Source organism: Anomaloglossus baeobatrachus, chromosome 6 (assembly GCF_048569485.1).
Source record: "Anomaloglossus baeobatrachus isolate aAnoBae1 chromosome 6, aAnoBae1.hap1, whole genome shotgun sequence".
NCBI classification, from domain to species: domain Eukaryota; kingdom Metazoa; phylum Chordata; class Amphibia; order Anura; family Aromobatidae; genus Anomaloglossus; species Anomaloglossus baeobatrachus.
The window spans coordinates 257,597,113-257,619,967 of NC_134358.1; the positions used below are offsets into that span (position 1 = coordinate 257,597,113).

At 49.1% G+C, this 22,855-nt stretch overlaps 1 protein-coding gene across 2 annotated transcripts in view; it reads right to left on the minus strand.

The window, feature by feature from the left end:
• MYLK4 (myosin light chain kinase family member 4) overlaps nt 1-22,855 on the minus strand; it is a 252,149-nt gene that overhangs the window by 39,801 nt on the left and 189,493 nt on the right. For both annotated transcript variants that reach the window (XM_075314815.1, XM_075314814.1), the window contains exons 5-6: nt 7,882-7,987; nt 7,459-7,552 (exon numbers count right to left, since the gene is read on the minus strand). In XM_075314815.1, coding sequence (XP_075170930.1) covers nt 7,459-7,552; nt 7,882-7,987 — 200 coding nt within the window. The remainder of the gene's footprint in view (nt 1-7,458; nt 7,553-7,881; nt 7,988-22,855) is intronic.

Here is a 22,855-nt window from a genome sequence, read left to right on the forward strand (position 1 = left end):
CAGGAGGAGGAGCTAGTTTTGGTTTGTAGCGGTTTATGCAGAGAGCAGTGTGTTCGGCCGTGCTGAAGAAGAGAAGGGCGCAGTCTGTTCTGCTGAACAAGGTCCAAGTACCTGAGAATGTTGCGTGGCGTCTCCCCAAGACACAGATCCAAGAAAGGCTGGATGTGGAGCGAGGTGCCAGACAGCACGGGCAAGTTACAGATCCGGGACAAAGACTGCACTTTACAGGTGTCTGCTGGCGGAACACGGGCCTCAACGGTGACGAGGTACCCCACGCTGAAACCTGCAGTTAAGTGTGCACACTACTTTTAGTTAGGGACAGATAGGAAAAGACTCTGCACTGTGTTATACGAGTAAGGTAACAATGACCCTGCGTTTTTTTGCTTAATTAGGATTTTGTGTTTTGCTTTTGGAGGACAATCTGAGGCTTTGCAGCCTTGACAAGCTATTCAAAGTAGTTGTATGTATATTACATTATATCTACTGCTGTGCACCTTCCCGCTTTTCTCTCCTTCCTTTCCCGCACTTTTCCTCCACCTGTGTTGTGCAATATGTTATTAAATTTGCATTGATTAACCCCCGTGGTTCTGTGCAGTCCTTGCGTATCCCGTTACCTGCAGGTTATTACAGTTGCAAAAATCCTTTGCATACATAAAATCAATCCAGTGGGACACATTTGTGAAAAAAAACCGTTCCCATTTTATAAAGTCGCAATTGATGCATCAGCTGCAGAAATCAGGAGACCCCAAACACCGTCTATAGTGAAAAACATAAAAAAATAACTGGCGAACACACATAAAGTGGACTTTAAAAAAGACTCAAATTAGAAGAAAAATAAGGTACAAAGGAAAGACAAGATAAAACACCAAGAAGAAGACAAAAAAAATCGTAAATGTGGTAAGTAATGAATCAGGACCATTATTTTAGTTCTGATAAGTTGTTTAAAGGCTTGTAATCCTTTCCATTTTGGCCTTTTATCCTTCACCCTTGCTGGTAGTCAACTCTTAAGGCAGTCTTTCATCTCTTTCTTCCATGAGCGTCGTTTCTTTTTCCTTCCCTTTCCTCCAAGAACTATCTCTTTATTACTCCACATCAACATAAGTGTATGATGGCTTGCTGTTGGTTTTGTCAGAACGAGTATTGACTGACACTGTTTATAGTTTTTAATTACACCACTCATTTTACCATAGAATGTACTGAAAAACACACAAAAAATTCCAAGTCCGATTGTATCGTGCAGTGCCGATGGAAGCTAAAGGTGATTGTCACCATCTCGGAAGACTTATAAATGCTGCAATCATGCTGGTCAGTGACATGTAATAGTATAGACTGTATTGAATAGCGCTAGCTCTGATCACATCAGTTACTGTCAGGTGCTGGCTGTGTAACACAAGGGTACCCGTGCTGCGTGGAGTGCGTTCAGCACCTGATACGCTCCATCTAATGATAGCAGAAAGCCACCATAAAGGTATTGCAGCCATTGCTAAGAGATGGAAGGGATAGTTCTCAACATTTACAATTAAACAAATGTACACTGTGTGCATAATTATTAGGCAAGTTGTATTTTTGAGGATTTTTTTTATTATTGAGCAACAGCTATATTCTCAATAAACCTAAAAGACTCATAAATATCAAAGCTTAATATTTTTGGAAGTTGTAGTGTTTTTTTTTTTTTTAGATTTGGCTATCTAAAGGCCCCGTTACACACAACGACATCGCTAACGTGATGTCGTTGGCGTCACGGAATTCATGACGCACATCCGGCCTCATTAGCGACGTCGTTGTGCGTGATACGTACAAGCGACAGCTAACGATGCAAAATACTCACCAAATCGTTGATTGTTGGCACGTCGTTCATTTCCCAAATATCGTTGCTGGTGCTGGACGCAGGTTGTTTGTCGTTCCTGAGGAAGCACACATCGTTACGTGTGACACCCCAGCAACGACGAACAACACCGTACCTGCGTCCTCCGGCAACAAGGTGGGCATGACATTCATGAGACTGCTCTCCACCTCTCCGCTTCGATTGGACGCCTGCCATGTGACGTCGCTGTAAAGCCGCACGAACCGCCCCCTTAAAAAAGAGGCTGCTCGCCGCCACAGCGACGTCGCTAGGATGGTAAGTATGTGTGACGGGTATTAGCGATATTGTGCGCCATGGGCAGCGATTTGCCCGTGACGCACAAACGACGGGGGTGGGTGCTTTCACGAGCGACATCGCTAGCGATGTCGCTGAGTATAAAGCGCCCTTTAGGAGGATATCTGTTTGTGCAGGTAGCTATTACTGTGCAGAATTATTGGGCAACTTAATAAAAACCAAATATATTCCCATCTCACTTGTTTATTTTCACCAGGTAAACCAATATAACTGCACAAAATTTAGAAATAAACATTTCTGACATGCAAAAACAAACCCCCCAAAAAATTAGTGACCAATATAGCCACCTTTCTTTATGATGATACTCAACAGCCTACCATCCATAGATTCTGTCAGTTGCCTGATCTGTTTACGATCAACATTGCGTGCAGCATCCACCACAGCCTCCCAGACACTGTTCCGAGAGGTGTACTGTTTTCCCTCCCTGTAGATTTTACATTTTATGAGGGACCAGAGGTTCTCTATGGGGTTCAGATCAGGTGAACAAGGGGGCCATGTCATTATTTTTTCATCTTTTAGACCTTTACTGGCCAGCCACACTGTGGGGTAGTTGGATGCACGTGATGGAGCATTGTCCTGCATGAAAATCATGGGTTTTTTTTAACGATACCGACTTCTTCCTGTACCACTGCTTGAAGAAGTTGTCTTCGAGAAATTGGCAGTAGGTCTGGGAGTTGAGCTTCACTCCATCCTCAACCCGAAAAGGTCCCACAAGTTCATCTTTGATGATACCAGCCCATACAACAAAGAAAGATTGGCAGCACTTGGCGGTGAAAGAAAACTGTAATCGTGCTTCATGCAGAGAGGTGAAACAACGGCAAAAGGGGGAGGTATGGGGGAGGGAGCACGTAGGACGACGGTACCATTTCGCACCTCTAGGGGTGCTTTCACAGGTCCACATGTCTAAAGTCAGCCTCAGAAAGAAATATCAACTTGCTGTCCATGAATAAGGGTACTCCTGTGTACAGTACAGACCAAAAGTTTGCCCAACACATTTCTTGTGACCCTGTTGGCTATTTGCCATAAAACGCATGATTATTCGGTGATCACGCTTCAAAAGTTTGGCAAGTTCAAGACTGCTGCATCCCTCTGCAAGACATCTCCCAATTTTGGACTTTTCAGAGCCCGTGAAATCTCTCTTCTGACCCATTTTGCCAAAGGAAAGGAAGTTGCCTAATAAGTATGCACCCCTTATATAGGGTGTTGATGTCATTACACCACACCCCTCCTCATTACAGAGATGCACATCACCTTATTACTTAATTGGTAGTTGGCTCACAAGCTTATACAGCTTGGAGTAGGACATGTATAAAAATTATCATGTGATAAAAATATTAATTTGCCTAATACGTCTGCACACAGTGTATGTGCAGAAATCCTTCACAGCAATCCATGTGTGGCGCCCTGGACTAGCCAGGTAGCCACAAACATAACATCACACACACCCCCTCCCCTGGATAGTTCACACCAGTCAAACAAAAACCCTTGTTGCCTCCCTCCAGGGTCTGATGTCCACAACAGGTGAGGCGGAGCCAGGCGGTTGGCCCCACCCACGGAGGAGTTCACAGGCCTGGAGGTGGGAAAAGTGACAGATTAAGTTTGGAGGTGAAAGTGAGAGGACAGAACCTGTTAAGTGTCTGGGTGGGAGCCCAGGCACTGTCGGCGGGGTTGGCAGACGGTGGTGGCCGTCTGCAGGAGTTGGTGGATCTCTGCGGAGCCGTGGGACCGGGGTTGGGCGGTGGCCTGCCGGTACCGAACCGGGGAGCGGAGTGAGGCTAAGCACAAAGGCGGGGCCATCGGGAAGTGCTAGAAAAAACCAAGGGGGGGCGGATGCAGGTGTGCCTGATGTAACCGAAGGTATAAAGAGCAGGGACGCCAGGACTCTGCTATACATCCGGTTCATGGAAGCACAAGCGCCAGTATGTCCATCCCGTCCGGCAATGCTGAGATCCCGGAGCCCACGCCAGGAACAGCGGCGTGGGTGGAGGCCCAGACCGCGCAAATGTGCTGCCGCTTGCAGGCCCAAGTCCGATTCCTGATGGAGCGATGGGTGGCTGAAATGGAGGAAGTGGCGGCAGCCGTGCGGAGACGCGAGGTGGAGACAGTGTTGGAGGAGCGGGTAAGTGACCCACGCCCCTGTGTCCTTGAAGGATCAGTCGCTGCGGCTGAGGGGCCCGGTCTGTGCCCGTTCACCCTGCTGCCTCCCCCGCCATCTGCACCGGCTGTTGCTGCCCCACCACTAGGCCCGCTGCCCCCAACACCGGTAGCGGAGTTCAGCCCGTCCGCCCTGGAGGACCCGCCTGTAAGCGTTGCCCGCGAACGAACCGCACCGCTCCCGCTGCCATGGAAGATCCAGTGGGAGGTGCCCGTCCGCGAAAAGGAGCCATCGGCCCCGGAAGCGGCCGCGCCCAAGACAGTCCCGGCTCCGGCAGTCCGTCCGGCTACAGAAGAAGTGTGAGCCGTGAGCGGGAAGGCACAGCAGGTGAGGCCTGTTGTCCCCAAACTCCACGCCTCGGCTGAGGCTGCGCCGGGTCGCTGCTGCAAAGCAGCAGCCCAGGCCGCTTCACCGCAGGACCCCCCAAAGAGAGTACCAGTCATGGCCGGTGTGGGGGAAGTCCAGCGGGGCCCGACCCGCGCGCAGGGGCACGCAAACGCCCCCTACTGGGACAGGGAGCCGAGCCCGCTGGGCCTCAAGATTGCCGCCTGAGAGCAGCAGAGGCCCGAGGTGCTGGCTCACACCATAAAAGAAAAGGACAACCTGCACAATGCCACTTTCCGGGTGCGGGGCCCAATCTACGAGGGCCAGGTCAGGCGGTTTGACCCTCAGCGGGGATATGGCTTCGTCTATGAACCGGGCCTGGAGGCCGAGATATTTGTGGCACGCCGGGATGTGAACTCTCATTTACCAACGGGCCACCCGGGTCGTGACCTGCAACCGGGCGACCTGGTGACCTACACCCGACATTGCAGGGAGAGGGGCTGCTTTGCCCTAGATGTGAAGCAGAGGGAAGGCCGCGGTGTCCAGATGCGGTCCCAGTCCCCTCCCCCACTTTACCATCCGGATGTCGAGTTGGAAGAAGAGTATGAGGAGGGCGACCTCAAATAAAGGCAGTGGTCCACCGTTCCAACCCAGTTGTCCCTGTTGGGACCCTCAGCACCCTGTTTCAACTGAATGAATGAACATTAATCATCCGAGTTTATAACCTGATTGCCAACAAGTTGATTTTACCGCCCGTTGCAGACAAGTTGTCCCCGTGGGGACTTTATGTGTTTCTACTAGCCCCTTCAGAGACAAGGCTGAGAACTTGCAAGCCAACCACGAACTTGTGGTCTTGTAAATAATTTGCTGGGCTGTGTTCCGTTACTGCCTCCAGAGAGGCAGATTGGAGGAAGGGCCCGCAGCAGAGTAGGCTGGGGCCCGGCCACCACCAAGACCGGTGGCCATCCTCCGGGGGTCAGGGGTCCTCCTGGACGTGGGGTCCCCTGAAATGACAGCCGGGTGCGAGACACCGTACCCGTTCCCGCTTGGGTGACCTGGAACCGAGTTCCTGCTTTCGGGATGGGGAAGAGGGGTGCTGCCCATTTCTTAGGGGCAGCATCAAGGTGTAGGTTGCTTGGGTGGGGAAGCGGAGGAACATGACCCCGTCCGTTATTATTAAAAATGTTTTTATCTGTTTTGCAACATTAAAGTGCCGAGCCTCCCATAAGGGAAGAATGAAAAGTATACTTATGTTTAACTGTTTCCCATGTTAATTTATATTTTGCAGAAAAATAAAACCGGTGATGGACGGGCAGCCCGCGGACAGTCTGCATTTCACCAAGGGGGAATGTGGCGCCCTGGACTAGCCAGGTAGCCACAAACATAACATCACACACACCCCCTCCCCTGGATAGTTCACACCAGTCAAACAAAAACCCTTGTTGCCTCCCTCCAGGGTCTGATGTCTACAACAGGTGGGGCGGAGCCAGGCGGTTGGCCCCACCCACCGAGGAGTTCACAGGCCTGGAGGTGGGAAAAGTGACAGATTAAGTTTGGAGGTGAAAGTGAGAGGACAGAACCTATTAAGTGTCTGGGTGGGAGCCGAGGCACTGTCGGCGGGGTTGGCAGATGGTGGTGGATGTCTGCAGGAGTTGGTGGATCTCTGCAGAGCCGTGGGACCGGGGTCGGGCGGTGGCCCGCCGGTACCGAACCGGGGAGTGGAGTGAGGCTAAGCACAAAGGCGGGGCCATCGGACCCCGACTAGGCTTGGAGCCGCCGACAACGGTCAAATCCGAGAGTGACCGGAACCCCAGGGGTTTCCTAACACCCAGGACCCGACAGAATGCAACAGTCCACACCGTGAGGATATACAGCCGCTGCCACGGGCTAGAGATCCAAGGGCCAGCGCCTGCGGCCAACACGGGCTCCTCCGGTACCTATACGCCGGGGAGCGGACTACCATTGGCAAGCCATCAGAGTCAACACATACATACACAGGTGCAGGGAAAGACAGCCGCCATCAACCTGTCCGGGGAGAGCGGAGACACTGCAGCCGGCTGCGGGACCCGTCCATCCAGCTGTTTGGTTTACCAGAGACTCTGTGAATTTGTACCTGAGTGAGTACCACAGTGCCATCCGGCACCGCGCCGCGCTGCCCCTGCAACCCTGCACCCCAGCCATCCAGCCTCCCCGTTCCACAACCGGGCCCCGGGATCACCAACCTCTACCCACGGAGGGGACAACATCCTGGCTGCTCCCTGCCATCGCTCCCGGGATCCCCGTTACCAGCAGCGGTGGTGCCCATTATCACCACGACCCATGGGTGGCGCCACGAACTATCTCCCAAAACAAACCAACCCCCTTTTCACTCGTGGGCGAGGAGCGCTGCTCGAGTCCCCGGGTCCGGCCCACCGCTAGAGCCACCGAGCAGCAGCAGCAGCAGCCGCGGACCCGAGCGTAGCGAGCGCGGCCCCTCCGCCCGCGACACATGGAGGTCTTATGGCTCTCTAGTTTACTGCCACACTGTCTCCTTGTAGTATGGGGTGGCACAGATTCCTTGTCGTGGTGAACCTGAACCGAGCCCAATAATTGTGGTATAGAAGGATATTACCACTCCTAAAAGCAATGCTTCTATGGAAGAACAATCCAATACATACAGCATCCAATGGAATAAAAAAAAACATATTTGTTACATAACACTACATGTATTACATATAGAATTCTGACAGGTTCATATACTTTTCAAATTTGTTTAATTTCGTTTCTACAGACCAAATTATGCTATGGAGGGTAATGTCACAAAGTTAGAAATGTCACAAACCTTTTCCTTGTGTCCTCTGACCTTGATGATTTTTGCGGCCAGGGTAAGTCCTGTGGCTTTTTCTACACATCTGTGCACTTGACCAAACCTCCCACTGTAAATAAAAGCAGTACCTTACATTAAAAGTGGATAGAAAGACCAAATAAAATCAACAATTACTGAAACCCATCAGGATACCTCGGATATGAATTATGAGCAGGGATGGACATATAATTGGTGCAACCGGAAGAGCTGCACAGGGGCTTGAGGTAAGGGGGCCCCATTGTCAACCCCAGAGCAGGTGAAATTGTGCATTATGATGCACTATTGGACTGCAAAGGGCCCACATATTGTTATTTCACAGGGACCCTCTTCTGTAAGTGCACCTCGATTATGAGTATTATTTATTTCATAAATACAGAACACAGCGGATTAGCAACTTACCCACCAAGTACCTGAGTTTTCTCCACGATGTAAAAGTTATTAATTTGAGCGTGTTTCGCTGAAACAATTCTGTGATCAAAAGGGGCTGGAGGAGGGGGAGTGACATCTATAAGGGGATGAAAAGCAAATAGAAGGTTATATCCAAAGCAGAGAAGAATAAAGAATGTTGAAAAAGAGTCAGCAGTATTTTATAGCATGTTAATACTGTATGTCTATAATACATTACCACTATATCAGCTGGGGGGGCGGGGTTTAGATCAGTGCTGCTAAAATAATAATGGCGATCTCCATTTTTTTTTCCCTAACCGCATGTACAGTAGGGAGGTGCAGGCTGTCAGCCAATCACACACACACGCACACAGCAAAGTGCATTTTTTACACACAAGCAAGGGCATGTGTCATTGGCTGTGTATGTCACATGTCCTTTCCCTATAAGACCAGGACATTTTCCCCATCGCCGCCAATACCTCAGTGCTGCAGTTATGCGTCAGTCACCACTACTGCTGCTGTGGGCGCTATAAAGTTTAATAGAGAGATAGGTTTAGGGAGTAGGGACTAGTTGTAATTTCAGCCATTTTGAGGGCTAGGTTAGAGTAGTTCCTAGCAATTTTTGCCAGGCAGGTCTGTGACAGTGCTGTGCAAGTGTTTTTCACAGCATCTGGCCAAATCTAGCTCAGGCAACCCTTTTGGGCAGGTAGTATAGCACTGCTGTGTAGAAAGCTACACCACCTGTCTATCCAGTAGCCAATTTTTTACTGCAGCTACCCCAGGCAATCCCTTGGGCATAGTAGCAGTGTCTGGTAGTCAGTGTTGCAGCCCCGCTGTAAAGTAAGCTACACCGCCTGTCTATCCAGTAGCCAATTTTTAAGTGCAGTTAGCCCAGGCAATCCCTTTTTGCATAATATCAGTGTCTGATATTCAGTGGTGTAGCACTCTTGTAAAATAAGATACACCACTGTCTCCAGTTGCCAATTTTTAACTGCAGCTAGCCCATGCAATCTGTGAGGAAGGTGCAGGCGGAGATATAATGTTGCCTTCATCCAAAGGTCGTGCTCTCGATGTCTGAGAGAGCACAACACCAGCAGCTGTTTCCTCTTCCAAAACAACTGACGACCTGCCAATCACACTGCCTGTTGCGGGTAAAGAGGTGGAAGGTCTGCGTCCAAAAGCATGTGTGACTGCTGTTCCCACAGTCACAAAGGATGAAGAGCACGCGGATATACTTGATGGGGCAGACAGTGGTTGGCCCGCCCCGCTAGGCCGCATTGTAGCACAGTGAGCTTCCCACTGCAACTTATGCTTCATATCCATGTGAAGGTTCATGGACGAAGTACTCAAACTAGTCAGTTTTTAACCTCTACTTAGACATTGGTGACAAATCTTACAGATGATATGAGATGGGTGATCCTTTGCGATGTAAAAAAAAGGCCGAGGCTAGGCAAGGCTTAGAGCCCATGCAACCTGCAGAGCCACCACGACTTCTACTCAGAGGCAGAGTTATGGCTGAGGATGCAGTTGTTCGTGCTTCCAGTACTCCGTCTCTGTCCATGAAGGTGCAACCTAACCTTGTCGTCAGTAGCATCCTCCTCCACCTCCTCTGCTGACCTCATCGACTGGCTGACTGTGGGTTGACAGTAAGTGGGATCTGCAACCTCATCATCACCCTGTGTGTTCTCACTCTCCTCGTCCTCAGAGCCAACCTCTTCCTGCCCTGACCGAATAGTAAAGTTGTCATTCCAACCAGGTATCTGAGTCTCATCGGCATGTTCTTTATTGTCTCCACCAAGAGGAGTTACAGTTTGGGAATGAGGGTCTACATTATGCTCAGAACCTTCTTCATCTGGGCCTGCATCCAACTCGCAAAGCTTTTGGGCATCAGTGCAGATCATTTGCTTGTCTGGACTCACTTCAGCTTTGGAGCAGACCTCTGATTCCCAGGCTATAGTGTGACTGAACAGCTCTGCAGACTCAACCATCTCTGTTACCCCATACTCAGCAGGGTGGGTGGAGACTTGAGTGCTGGTAGGAAGCAAGTGCAATTGGGGTGACACCTCAGAGGACTGGAGTATTTGGGATGTTGAAGTTGAGGTGGAGGAGAAGCCACTTGATGGAGCATTTGAGATCCATTCAAGCACCTGCTCTTTTGGTGCCTCATCTACATTTGGTAGCGATGGTCATGTCCGTAAGAAAGGGATCATATCAGATTGTCCACTGAAAGAAGTAGACATCTTATTTTGGCTGGAGGATGGTGTTTCAGCAGATGTTACTGTTGCTTTACCACCTACCCCACGGACACAAACTTTTTTTTCCCTTTCCAACAGGCCTGTTCCCCTTTCCACCAGCATCTGGCCTTTTTCCACTCATTTTGTATATGACCAAATTTGCAACTCTGCAGGGACACCCTACTCAACACCGTCTCAGCACAGCAGCCAGCCCTCGGTCCCTCAGATGTGGACAAGTAAAAGACCATTTCCTCCTAGCCATGACAAAGCTGTGAGATTCATTCTGTGCACCACTGGTGTTTAGTGGAAAAGCCGATCTAAGATTGTGTAACAGCTTCTGCTGATACTTCTGTATACGTGCGTCCCTTTCTATGGCAGGAATTATTTCACCACATTTTGTCTTGTACCGGGGATCTAAGAGTGTGGTAACCCAGTAGTCAGCATTACTTTAAATTCTGACAATCTGAGGGTCATGTTGTAGGTAGTGCAGCAAGAAGGCGCTCATGTGTCTTGCGCATCCAGGAGGACCAAGTCCTTGCTGTGTTGTTGGCGGCGAGGTGAGAATCATGCTTCCTTTCTCTGCCCTCTCCCCCCAACCTCGCATAACAGAAATGTGATCAAGGTGTCCCTCATCTGCTGAGTCTTCCATGCCCATCGCCAATTCATCCTCCATTTCTTCCTGGGCTCCTGCACCTTCCTCAACAGTTTGGCTGCTACCATGCGCCCTTGTTAATCCCTCTCCCCCACCGTCCCTTGGTGCTGCTGACTGTCTGGACCTTGGAGATCTTGTTATTCCTTCTACATATGACTCCTCCTGTACTTCCTCCCCTTCCTCTTGTCCCACCACCTGACTCCCAATACTGTTTAGAGTGTGCTCCAGCATGTAGATGACCGGAATTGTGATGCTGATAATGGTATTGTCAGCGCTAAACATCTTCGGCGCCATTTCGAAACTGTGCAGAAGGGTGCATAGGTCCTTGATCTGAGACCACTCCAGCAGCATGATCTGTCCCACCTATTGATCTCGTTGGCCCAGGCTATACGTCATAACATATTGCACCAGGGCTCGGCAGTGCTGCCACAGTTGCTGCAACATCTGCAGAGTCGAATTCAAGCGTGTCGGCACATCACATTTCAGCCGGTGAATCGGCAGGCTGAAAGACTTCTGGAGCGATGCAAGTCGTTGAGCTGCAGGGTGTGAACGGTGGAAGTAAGCACATAGCGACCGTGTGTTACGTCGCCACCGGAGTCCGCTCCAGCGACTTCTACTCCTATCTCCAGGCGACGCCGTGTTCCTGCCATGGATAGTGCTGGTGATGGGAGAGGAGTCGATGCCAGCGGCGCCGGTGAGCGCAGACTCCGCTCATCCACTGGGCTGGGTTTCCTTGGGATCTGCAGTACCACTGGCTGATTGTAGGTGGCAGGTGTCGTCCAGATAAAGTACCATAATCCAGCTACAACCTATGGGAAGACACCACACCTTTTTTAATGCCTCTCCTGTCTGCTCACCACTGCCAGAGATAGTTCTGAACTTCTGGTTCCAGTTCCGCCCTGCTCTGTTTTGTGATTTTGTGTGCTGACTACCGCTTGTTTCCTGACGACGTCCCTGCCTGCTGTTTATGTACCTCGCTGCCCGATCCGGATTTGACCACCGCTTGTTCCCTGACTACGTCTCCTGCCTGCTGTTTATGTACCTCGTTGCCCGATCCAGATTTGCCCTCTGCTTGTTTTCTGATTATGTCCTTGCCTGCCGATTCTGTCCCTGTTCCACAATGTCTGGTTTGACCCTGCCTGACTACTACTCTCTCGGACTGCAGCCTTCCGCAGGTAGTGATCACCTTGGGCCCTGTGTAATTCCAAATCCCTGTATAGGGGTTAAAGGGTTTCAGGCTTCTAGGGTTCCTGCCTGGTGAGTGGCTTCCCTCTAGCCCAGTCATGGCGAACCTTTTACAGGCCGAGTGCCCAAACTGTAGCCCTAAACCCATTTTTTTTTTCCGACGTGCCAATAAATCCTATTATGTAAATAGTTGATTTTAACCTTACCTTTGCCGTCTTCTCTTCTCTTCAGCAGGGGGCATCACGCTCATTCGTGCTTACCACACATTGAAGCGGAGCCTCTGCCCTTTCCTGACACAGCAGTTGGATTGATCTTTCTGAAAAAAATTGCAGCATGTTAGACAGAGATTTTAGCCTGGAATGCAATCAGATGTCGCCCTATAATCCACATCTACATTTTAAAGTCTGAACATCTTGAAATCCCATAAAGATGTATGAGTTGCTCCCCTCCCCTTTCATTGTGTAGTTCTGTCCCCCTTCCTGGCCACTTCCTGGTAAACATGTCCCCCATCCTGATATATATATTTCCTACAGTCTGGTATATTTGTCCACATCATGGCCCCATCCTGGTAAATGTACCCCATTCAAGGTAAATATACCCCATCCTGGTAAATGTACCCCATCATTGTAAATGTATCCCATCCTGGCATGTTCCCCCATGCTGTTAAATGACCGCATCCTGGTAAATGTACCTCATCCAGGCATGTTCCCTTATCTTGGTAAATGTCCCCTTTCCTGGTAAATGTACCCCATCCTGATAAATGTCACCCTTCCTGCTAAATGTTCCCCATGCTGGCATTTTCCCTCATCCTGGAATGTTCATGTACCCCCATCCTTTCATGTTTCCCCCCCATTCTGGTAAATGTATCCCCCATCCTGGTAAATGTATCCCCCATACTGGTAAATGTACCCCTTCCTGGTATGTTTCCCTTCCTGCTAAATGTTCCCCATCCTTGCAGTCATGTTTCCACCCATGCTTACAGTTATGTTTCACCCATTCTTGCAGTCATGTTTACCCCTATCCTTGCAGTCATGTTTACCCCCATCCTTGCAGCCATTTTCCCCCCATCCTTGCATGTTTCCCCCATCCTTGCAGCCATGTTTCCCCCATCCTTGCATGTTTCCCCCATCCTTGCAGCCATGTTTCCCCCATCTTTGCATGTTTCTCTCCCTCTTTGCACGTTTCCCCCATCTTTGCACGTTTCTCTCCATCTTTGCATGTTTCCCCCATCCTTGCTGCCATGTTTCCCCCATCTTTGCAGCCATGTTTCCCCCATCTTTGCATGTTTCTCTCCCTCTTTGCACGTTTCCCCCATCTTTGCACGTTTCTCTCCATCTTTGCACGTTTCCCCCATCCTTGCAGCCATGTTTGCCCTGTGCTCTCCATGTTTTCCCCGTGCTCTGTATGTCCCGTGCTCTCCATGTTTGCCCCGTGCTTTGTTTGCCCCGTGCTCTGTATACCCCGTGCTTTGTATGCCCCGTGCTCTGTTTGCCCCGTGCTCCGTTTGCATATGCCCCGTGCTCCCATATTTGCCCTGTGCTCTGTTTGCCCCGTGATCTGTTTGCCCCGTGCTCTGTTTGCCCCGTGCTCTGTTTGTATATGCCCCGTGCTCTGTATGCCCCGTGCACTGTATGCCCCGTGCTCTGTATGCCCCCTGCTCTGTATGTCCCGTGCTCTGTATGCCCCGTGCTCTGTATGCCCCGTGCTCTGTTTGTATATGCCTCGCACTCTGTATATGCCCCGTGCTCCCATGTTTGACCCGTGCTCTGTATGCCCCGTGCTCTGTATGCCCCGTGCTCTGTATGCCCCGTGCTCTGTTTGTATATGCCTCGCACTCTGTATATGCCCCGTGCTCCCATGTTTGACCCGTGCTCTGTATGCCCCGTGCTCTGTATGCCCCGTGCTCTGTATGCCCCGTGCTCTGTTTGTATATGCCCCATACTCTGTTTGTATGTGCTCCGTGCTCCCATGTTTGCTCCGTGCTCTGTATGCCCCGTGCACTGTATGCCTCGTGCTCTGTATGCCCCGTGCTCTGTATGCCCCGTGGTCTGTATGTCCCATGCTCTGTATGTCCCATGCTCTGTATGCCCCGTGCTCTGTTTGTATATGCCCCGTACTCTGTTTGTATATGCCCCGTGCTCCCATGTTTGCCCCGTGCTCTGTATGCCCCGTGCTCTGTATGCCCCGTGCTCTGTATGCCCCATGCTCTGTTTGCCCCTTGCTCTGTTTGCCCCGTGCTCTGTTTGTATATGCCCCGTGCTCCCATGTTTCCCCCGTGCTGGCTCAATCCCCCCACACCTTGGCACAGCCGCACAGAGCTTAAAAATAAAAAAAACCTCACCTTCTAGCCCCCACTCCTCCGCTGCTGCGTCCTCAGTCACTTCAGTTCCCGTGCGGCCACAAGACGCCGGCGCCGCCTACTGACGCTCCTCCATCTCTCAGGCAACAGGCCTGCAGCCCAGGAGAGGAGGCATGTCAGAGTGAGGAGAAATGTCTCCTCTACTAAACACCACTTAGAACTGCTGGCGCAATCACACCGGCAGTTCAAAGTGGCGCAGTGTGGCGACATCGCGCGTGCCAGCAAAAAGGGCTGTGCGTGCCCAGTCTGGCACGCGTGCCATAGGTTCGCCATCACTGCTCTAGCCTATCCTTTACAGCCCGTCTGAGTTTGTGGATCCAGGCAGGCGTTACACTGTGCCCTCTGCAGAAGCCCATCTAGGCCAGGATAGTGGGTTTAAAATTGCTGGACAACCAGGTTCAACACGTGAGACATACAAGGCACATGTGTCACATTGCCCCGGCGAAGGTCCGCACCCAGGTTTGCAGCATTGTCGCACACGGCCTTCCCTGGCTGCAGGTTGAGTGGAGACAACCATTGATGAAACTCGGTCTCCAGAGCTTACCACAACTCCTCAGCGGTGTGACTCACATTTCCCATACATTTCAAAGTAAAGACCACCTGATGCCGTTGAGCTCTGCTGCCAGCATAATAAGGAGGTGTGCGGGATACCTTGTGCGCAGTTACAACGCGGGTGGCCTTACCAGACAGGCTTTGGGCGGAGATGGAGGACTGAGACGAGATTGAGGAGGCAGAAGCAGTGGAGGAACTTCTATATACAGAGGATTGACGCACAACTCGTGGGGACGGCAAGACTTGTACAGGAAACCCTTCTCCATCTCTCACCATAGTTACCCAGTGCCCAGTCAGCAACATGTAATGCCCCTGTCCATGCTTACTGGTTCAAGTATTTGTGGTGAAATGCACCCTGTCACACACAGAAGTTCTCAAGGAAGCGGTGATGTTGTGTGCGACATGCTGGTGTAGCGCAGGCCCACCTTTCTTGGACAAATAGTGGCAACTGGGCTTCTGGTACTGGGGCACTGCGATGGACATAAGTAGAGTTGAGCGGATCGGTCATAATCCGGGTCCGGCGGATCCGGATCGGGTTGCCGCCGAAGTCCGAATCCAATCCGGAATCCGCGGCCATAAAAATCAATGGGGAAGAGAGGAGAGAGGGAGAGAAGGAGAGAGGGAGAGGGAGAGAGAGAGAGGGAGAGAGAGAGAGAGGAGAGAGAGAGAGAGATTTTGAGGATCCGGGTTCGCTCAACACTAGACATAAGGTCTTGAAAACCCTCTGTGTCCACCAGGCGGAAAGGCAGCATTTCTGTAGCCAACAGCTTGCAGATGCTAAAAGTCAACCTCTTAGGCATGTCATGCCCTTCTAAAGTCATGTAAAACACAGCAAGGGGACTCCAACAAGAGTCTCCATTTTTTCCAAAAATTTGGGCACAGACACCACTTAAGTGGCATCAATTGTCCCATAGTTGCAAACTTAAAATGGTTCTTTTCATGAAGCAATTTCAAAAATCCTCAAGCCTTTAGTCTCCCCAGGATGACACAGGGGTAAAAAAGTCCTTGCGGATCCATGACTTGTTCATCTTGATTAACGTTAGTCTGTCCACATTGTCACTAGATAGACACGTGCGCTTATCTGTCAGCACACCACCAGCAGCACTGAAGACATGTTCCGAGAGAACGCTGGCTGCGGGACATGACAAGATCTCCAAGGTGTAAGTGGCGAGCTCAGGCCATTTTTCCAGATCAGAAGCCCAAAATGAGCAAGGCTCCAGTTGCACAGTCATGGCATCGATGTTCACTTGGAGATACTCCTATATCTGTGTCTCCTCCTCCTTTTACTCGTCCAGCTCTTTTCTTTCAGCATGAGTATATGTACTTGTCACTTTTCCATGTGTTTGTGGTGTCTTCTGAGTTGTTTGTCATCTTTTGGACACCTTAGAAGGTGTTTTCTATGTGTTTGTATGTGTTTGTGTTTGCCTGCTATTGTTTTCAATGGTGTTCGACGGTGTTCAAAAATGTTCAACGAAAGTTCGTCGAACACACCCGCCGTTCGACGAACTGAACCGAACTTGAACACTAGGGTGGTGGCACATCTCTAATAATTATCCATATGGTGAAAAAACCTCAAGATTTTATTTTTAGGCTATATTGCTTAGCCCCAGTTCCAACTGTATTATCATCCTGGGAAAACTGATACAGATGCATCATGAATATTCTCCCTCAATTAAGCGTTGCTTTGCCCAAAGCGCAGATCCAACCTGCTTTGATCTGCTTTTGCATGTGATAGATTCCTTCTGCGCTGACCAACAGCACTTTAACAATCTAAGTGGCAGGTGGAGAAGGGAAGGGTCACAAAGTTATTGAACTATGATCTCCTGCAGCAGTGTCCTGACAGCTGACACACTTGCCAAAGTATTGGTTTCTGACCTTAAAGACAGGCAGCATACGTCAGTGTAAATGATTTAGGCAAGTGTGTAGGCTGTCTGCAGTTTTGTTTGTATTGTTTTACACATTGAAAATCCATTGCAAATCCATTGCAGTGCTTTACAGTGATTACAGTGATAGCTCAGACATCAATGTCAGCTGCCGGCCACTGTGCGCTGACTGCAGAGGAGAATGCTGAGCAATGTGGGAGCCTGGTAGGGTGAATACAGTGTTTTTTTTTTCTTGAGCCACAAACAGAATGGAGACATATTTACCAGGATGCGGACATATATACCAGGAGGGGCCCAGGATGGGGACGAATATACCAGGAGGGAGACATATATATATCATGATGGGGACATGTAAACCAGGATGGGGACATACAGTACAGACCAAATGTTTGGACACACCTTCTCATTCAAAGAGTTTTCTTTATTTTCATGACTCTGAAAATTGTAGATTCACATTGAAGGCATCAAAACTATGAATTAACAAATGGGGAATGAAATACTTAACAAAAAAGTGTGAAACAACTGAAAATATGTCTTATATTTTAGGTTCTTCAAAGTAGCCACCTTTTGCTTTGATTACTGCTTTGCACACTCTTGGCATTCTCTTGATTAGCTTCAAGAGTTAAGCTGGGTTCACACTAAACGACAGCGACAACGACGTCGCTGTTACGTCACCATTTTCGGTGACGTAACAGCGACCTTGTAAGTCGCTGTTATGATCGCTGCTTAGCTGTCAAACACAGCAGAAGCAGCGATCATAACGTCGCTGTGCTACATGTGCAGAGAGCAGGGAGCCGCGCTTAGCGCTGGCTCCTTGCTCTCCTGCAGCACACATCGGGTTAATTAACCCGATGTGTGCTGCAGCTACATGTCACAGTTCAGAGAGCAGGGAGCCGCGCGCACTGCTTAGCGCTGGCTCCTTGCTCTCCTTGCTACAGTATACATTGGGTTAATTACCCGATGCATACTGCAGCCACATGTCACAGTGCAGGAGCCGGCACTGGCAGCAAGAGCGGCGGAGGCTGGTAACCAGCGTAAACATCGGGTAACCAGGGAAAGGTCTTCCCTTGGTTACCCGATGTTTACGCTGGTTACAGCTTACCGCAGGTGCCAGTGCCGGCTCCTGCTCGCTTCATTTCGTCGCTCTCTCGCTGTCACACACAGCGATGTGTGTGTCACAGCGGGAGAGTGACGACCAAAAAATGAAGCTGGACATTCAGCAACGACCGGCGACCTCACAGCAGGGGCCAGGTCGTTGCTGAATGTCACACACAGCGACGGGACGTCGCTGCAACGTCACAGAAAATGGTGACGTAGCAGCGACGTCGTTGTCGTTGTCGCTGTGTGTGACACCAGCTTTAGTCACCGGAAATGGTTTTCACTTCACAGGTGTGCCCTGTCAGGTTTAATAAGTGGGATTTCTTGCCTTATAAATAGGGTTGGGACCATCAGTTGTGTTTTGCAGAAGTCTGGTGGATACACAGCTGATAGTCCTACTGAATAGAATGTTAGAATTTGTATTATGGCAAGAAAAAAGCAATTAAGTAAAGAAAAACGAGTGGCCATCATTACATTAAGAAATGAAGGTCAGTCAGTCTGAAAAATTGGGAAAACTTTGAAAGTGTCCCCAAGTGCAGTGGCAAAAACCATCAAACGCTACAAAGAAACTGGCTCACATGAAGACCACCTCAGAAAAGAAAAAACAAGAGTCACCTCTGCTGCGGAGGATACGTTTATCTGAGTCACCAGCCTCAGAAATCGCAGGTTAACAGCAGCTCATATTAGAGACCAGGTCAATGCCACACAGAGTTCTAGCACCAGACATATCTATAGAACAACTATCAAGAGGAGACTTTGTGCAGCAGGCCTTCATGGTAAAATAGCTGCTAGGAAACCACTGCTAAGGGCATGCAACAAGCAAAAGAGACTTGTTTGGGCTAAAGAACACAAGAAATGGACATTAGACCAGTGGAAATCTGTGCTTTGGTCTGATGAGTCCAAATTTGAGATCTTTGGATCCAACCACCGCATCTTTGGACGACGCAGATAAGGTGAACGGATGGACTCTACATGCCTGGTTCCCACCATGAAGCATGGAGGAGGAGGTGTGATGGTGTGGGGGTGCTTTGATGTTGACACTGTTGGGGATTTATTCAAAATTGAAGGCATACTGATCCAGCATGGCTACCACAGCATCTTGCAGCGGCATGCTATTCCATCTGGTTTGTAATTTTAAAGTTAATAAATTTACCCCCCCACCATTGTGTGTCAATGTTTTGTTTTGTATTGCGTTATCCGTTATTCTTTATTCAGCTATTGTCTGATGCTGGGAAATATATTTGGGTATGAGCTACTGTAGCCCATAGGTTTATAGAATATGACTTTGTTATTCCCTGTTTTTTATGAAAAATGTAATAAACTTTAGTTATAAAAAAAATAAGTTAATAATTTTATATGGCCCACGAATTATGTTAATAATTTTATACGGCCCATGAATTATGTTACAAATATCCAATTGGCCCTCGGCAGAAAAAAGGTTCCCCACCCCTGTCTTAAGAAAACATGCACTGACAGTTGCAGGAGGAGATCCTTTAATACTGATGTACTAATAAGTGCGATAAAATGATTTCTCCCCAAAATCTATTAAAATATAAAAATATCAGGTTTAAGTTTAACTTAGCTAACTTGCCAGAACCAAATCTAACAAATCTAACCAAAACTGAGCACACAATGTAAATATGGTACCAGAAATTCAAAACTCAAATTTCAACCCCAATTCCAAACTCATAAGTATAGTACCAGAGCCAAGCTCATAACAGATTTCAATTAACTAAAAACAGGCGTCTAATAATATACAGCACTATAACCAAACTAATAATACAAATACAGCACCAGAATCATGCTTTTAAATATGGTACCTAAATCAAGTTCAACATGAAAACCAAGCACCTAAGATAACAACATTATAAGGGTATGTGCACACGTTGCTTTTTTTTCCGCGCGGAAAAAAACGCACCCTCTGGCAGAGGGGAGAATTGTAAACAATGCTTTTTGAGAAACAACGCATCAAAAACGCATGCGTTTTTCATGCGTTTTTCATGCGTTTTTTTAGGTGCGCTTTTTAAGACTTGTCAGTGTTAATAAAGTTGGTTGAACACAGACCTTTGGAAAAAAAAACCTGTGATGTCATTTCCTTCTCCACATTCTGTTTGGATAAATGGGAGGGCTTGGAATGGAAGGAGCACCATTTGAATTTTGGAAAAGTTGAAATAAACTTCGCGCACCATGTCACATTAGCAGGGCCCCTTGGGTACCTATACGTCAGAAACCCCCCACAAGTGACCCCATTTTGGAATCTGCACCCCTCAAGGATTTTATTCAGGAGTATATTAAGCATTTTCAATCCACAGCTACTTCACCCAAAATGTTGCTGTAGCAACAATATTCTCACTTTTAGGCCCGTTTCACACGTCAGTAGTGATGAGCGAGTACTAAAAAGCTCGGGTGCTCGAAGCTCGGGCCGAGCCTCCCAAGATACTCGTGTACTCGGGCCGAGCAACGAGCCCAATGTTATCCTATGGGAGACCCGAGTATTTTTGTGAAATGACCCCCCGGCAGCATGGAGAAACCCTAAAAATGTCACAAAAGTCTCAGAAGAGTGCTCAAATGACATGGCAACAGCATGCGGAAGACCCCTTGAAGCATTTATCACTGAAAAGTCACAGCTGTGAACAATTTTGTCCGCGTTTTACGCCATTTTTACGGACTCACCAGAAAACCTTCCAAAATGACCCCAAAATGATTTTTCATGGCGGAAATGTTAAGGGCACATACCCAATAGTGAGATAGAGCTGGTGTATGTTACTTTTTGAGATTAATACATGAAAGATTTTACGTGAAAACATTGTGTGGCACTCCGATGTCCCTGAGAAGAGACGTACATGAAGGCCTCTTGAGTCTAATGTGCCCATTTTGAGGAAGTGAGTCTTTGTAGTATTTTCCTTTGCCAGGGCAGTCCAAAATTGTGAGGTTCACCAATGCCCCTGCATACAGACGTGCATGAGGGCCTGTAAACCTGAAGTGCCCATTGTAAGGAAGTGGGTCTATTGTAGTATAGCCCTTAGGCAGGGCAGCCAAAAATTGGGAGGCTCCACGTTGTCTCTGGGTAGAGACGTGCATGAGGGCCTCAAAACATTAAGTGTCCATTGTCAGGAAGTGGGTGTATTATAGTATAGCCCTTAGGCAGGGCAGCCAAAAATTGGGAGGCTCCACATTGTCCCTGGATAGAGACGTGCATGATGGCCTGTAAACCTGAAGTGCCCATTGTAAGGAAGTGGGTCTATTGTAGTATAGCCCTTAGGCAGGGCAGCCAAAAATTGGGAGGCTCCACATTGTCCCTGGATAGAGACGTGCATGATGGCCTGTAAACCTGAAGTGCCCATTGTAAGGAAGGGGGTCTATTTTAGTATAGCCCTTTGCCAGGGCAGCCAAAAATTGGGAGGCTCCACGTTGTCCCTGGATAGAGACGTGCATGATGGCCTGTAAACCTGAAGTGCCCATTGTAAGGAAGTGGGTCTATTGTAGTATAGCCCTTAGGCAGGGCAGCCAAAAATTGGGAGGCTCCACATTGTCCCTGGATAGAGACGTGCATGATGGCCTGTAAACCTGAAGTGCCCATTGTCAGGAAGTGGGTGTATTATAGTATAGCCCTTAGGCAGGGCAGCCAAAAATTGGGAGGCTCCACATTGTCCCTGGATAGAGACGTGCATGATGGCCTGTAAACCTGAAGTGCCCATTGTAAGGAAGTGGGTCTATTGTAGTATAGCCCTTAGGCAGGGCAGCCAAAAATTGGGAGGCTCCACATTGTCCCTGGATAGAGACGTGCATGATGGCCTGTAAACCTGAAGTGCCCATTGTAAGGAAGTGGGTCTATTGTAGTATAGCCCTTAGGCAGGGCAGCCAAAAATTGGGAGGCTCCACATTGTCCCTGGATAGAGACGTGCATGATGGCCTGTAAACCTGAAGTGCCCATTGTAAGGAAGTGGGTCTATTGTAGTATAGCCCTTAGGCAGGGCAGCCAAAAATTAGGAGGCTCCACATTGTCCCTGGATAGAGACGTGCATGATGGCCTGTAAACCTGAAGTGCCCATTGTAAGGAAGTGGGTCTATTGTAGTATAGCCCTTTGCCAGGGCAGCCAAAAATTGGGAGGCTCCACGTTGTCCCTGGGTAGAGACGTGCATGAGGGCCTCAAAACATTAAGTGTCCATTGTCAGGAAGTGGGTGTATTATAGTATAGCCCTTAGGCAGGGCAGCCAAAAATTGGGAGGCTCCACGTTGTCCCTGGGTAGAGACGTGCATGAGGGCCTCAAAACATTGTTCCCATTGAAAAGGAGCGGGTCTCCTGTCGTTGTAATGTCCATTCTGCAAAGAATGGGTGAAAAAATTTACCACTGGGGGTATACCTGAAACAAAGGCCTAAGTATTGCAATTTGTAACGGTCATCATCATGGTGGCGCATGAGGAGAAGGAGGAGCAGTCCAGCGATTATCCAAAGTCCAGAAGTGTGTACCCATGGGTGAGTGGAGGTACATGGCAAACTTTAAATTCCGCTCTCATTTGCTGGTGGTGTGGTGAAGTCTGGCCCAATCCAACCCTTGTTCATCTTGATCAGAGTCAGCCTGTCAGCATTTTCAGTTGACAGGCGGGTGCGTTTATCTGTAATGATTCCACCTGCGGCACTAAAAACACGCTCTGACAAAACGCTAGCAGCAGGGCAGGCCAGGACTTCCAAGGCGTAGAGAGCCAATTCATGCCACGTGTCCAGCTTGGATACCCAATAATTGTAAGGCACAGAGGAATGTCGGAGTACAGTTGTTCGATCTGCAAGGTACTCCTTCAGCATCTGGGCAAACTTAGGATTTCTTGTGGCACTACCCCGCACCTCAGGGGCTGTGGTACGTGAGGGGCTGAGAAAACTGTCCCACATCTTAAAGACTGTTCCCCTACCTCTGGCGGATTGGACTTGTGCCTCTCTCGGCTGTACGCCTCGGTTGTCCACTGATTCCTGACCTATGCCGCTAGCGTTTTGTGAGGGGAATGCTTTGCCTACTTCCGTGACTA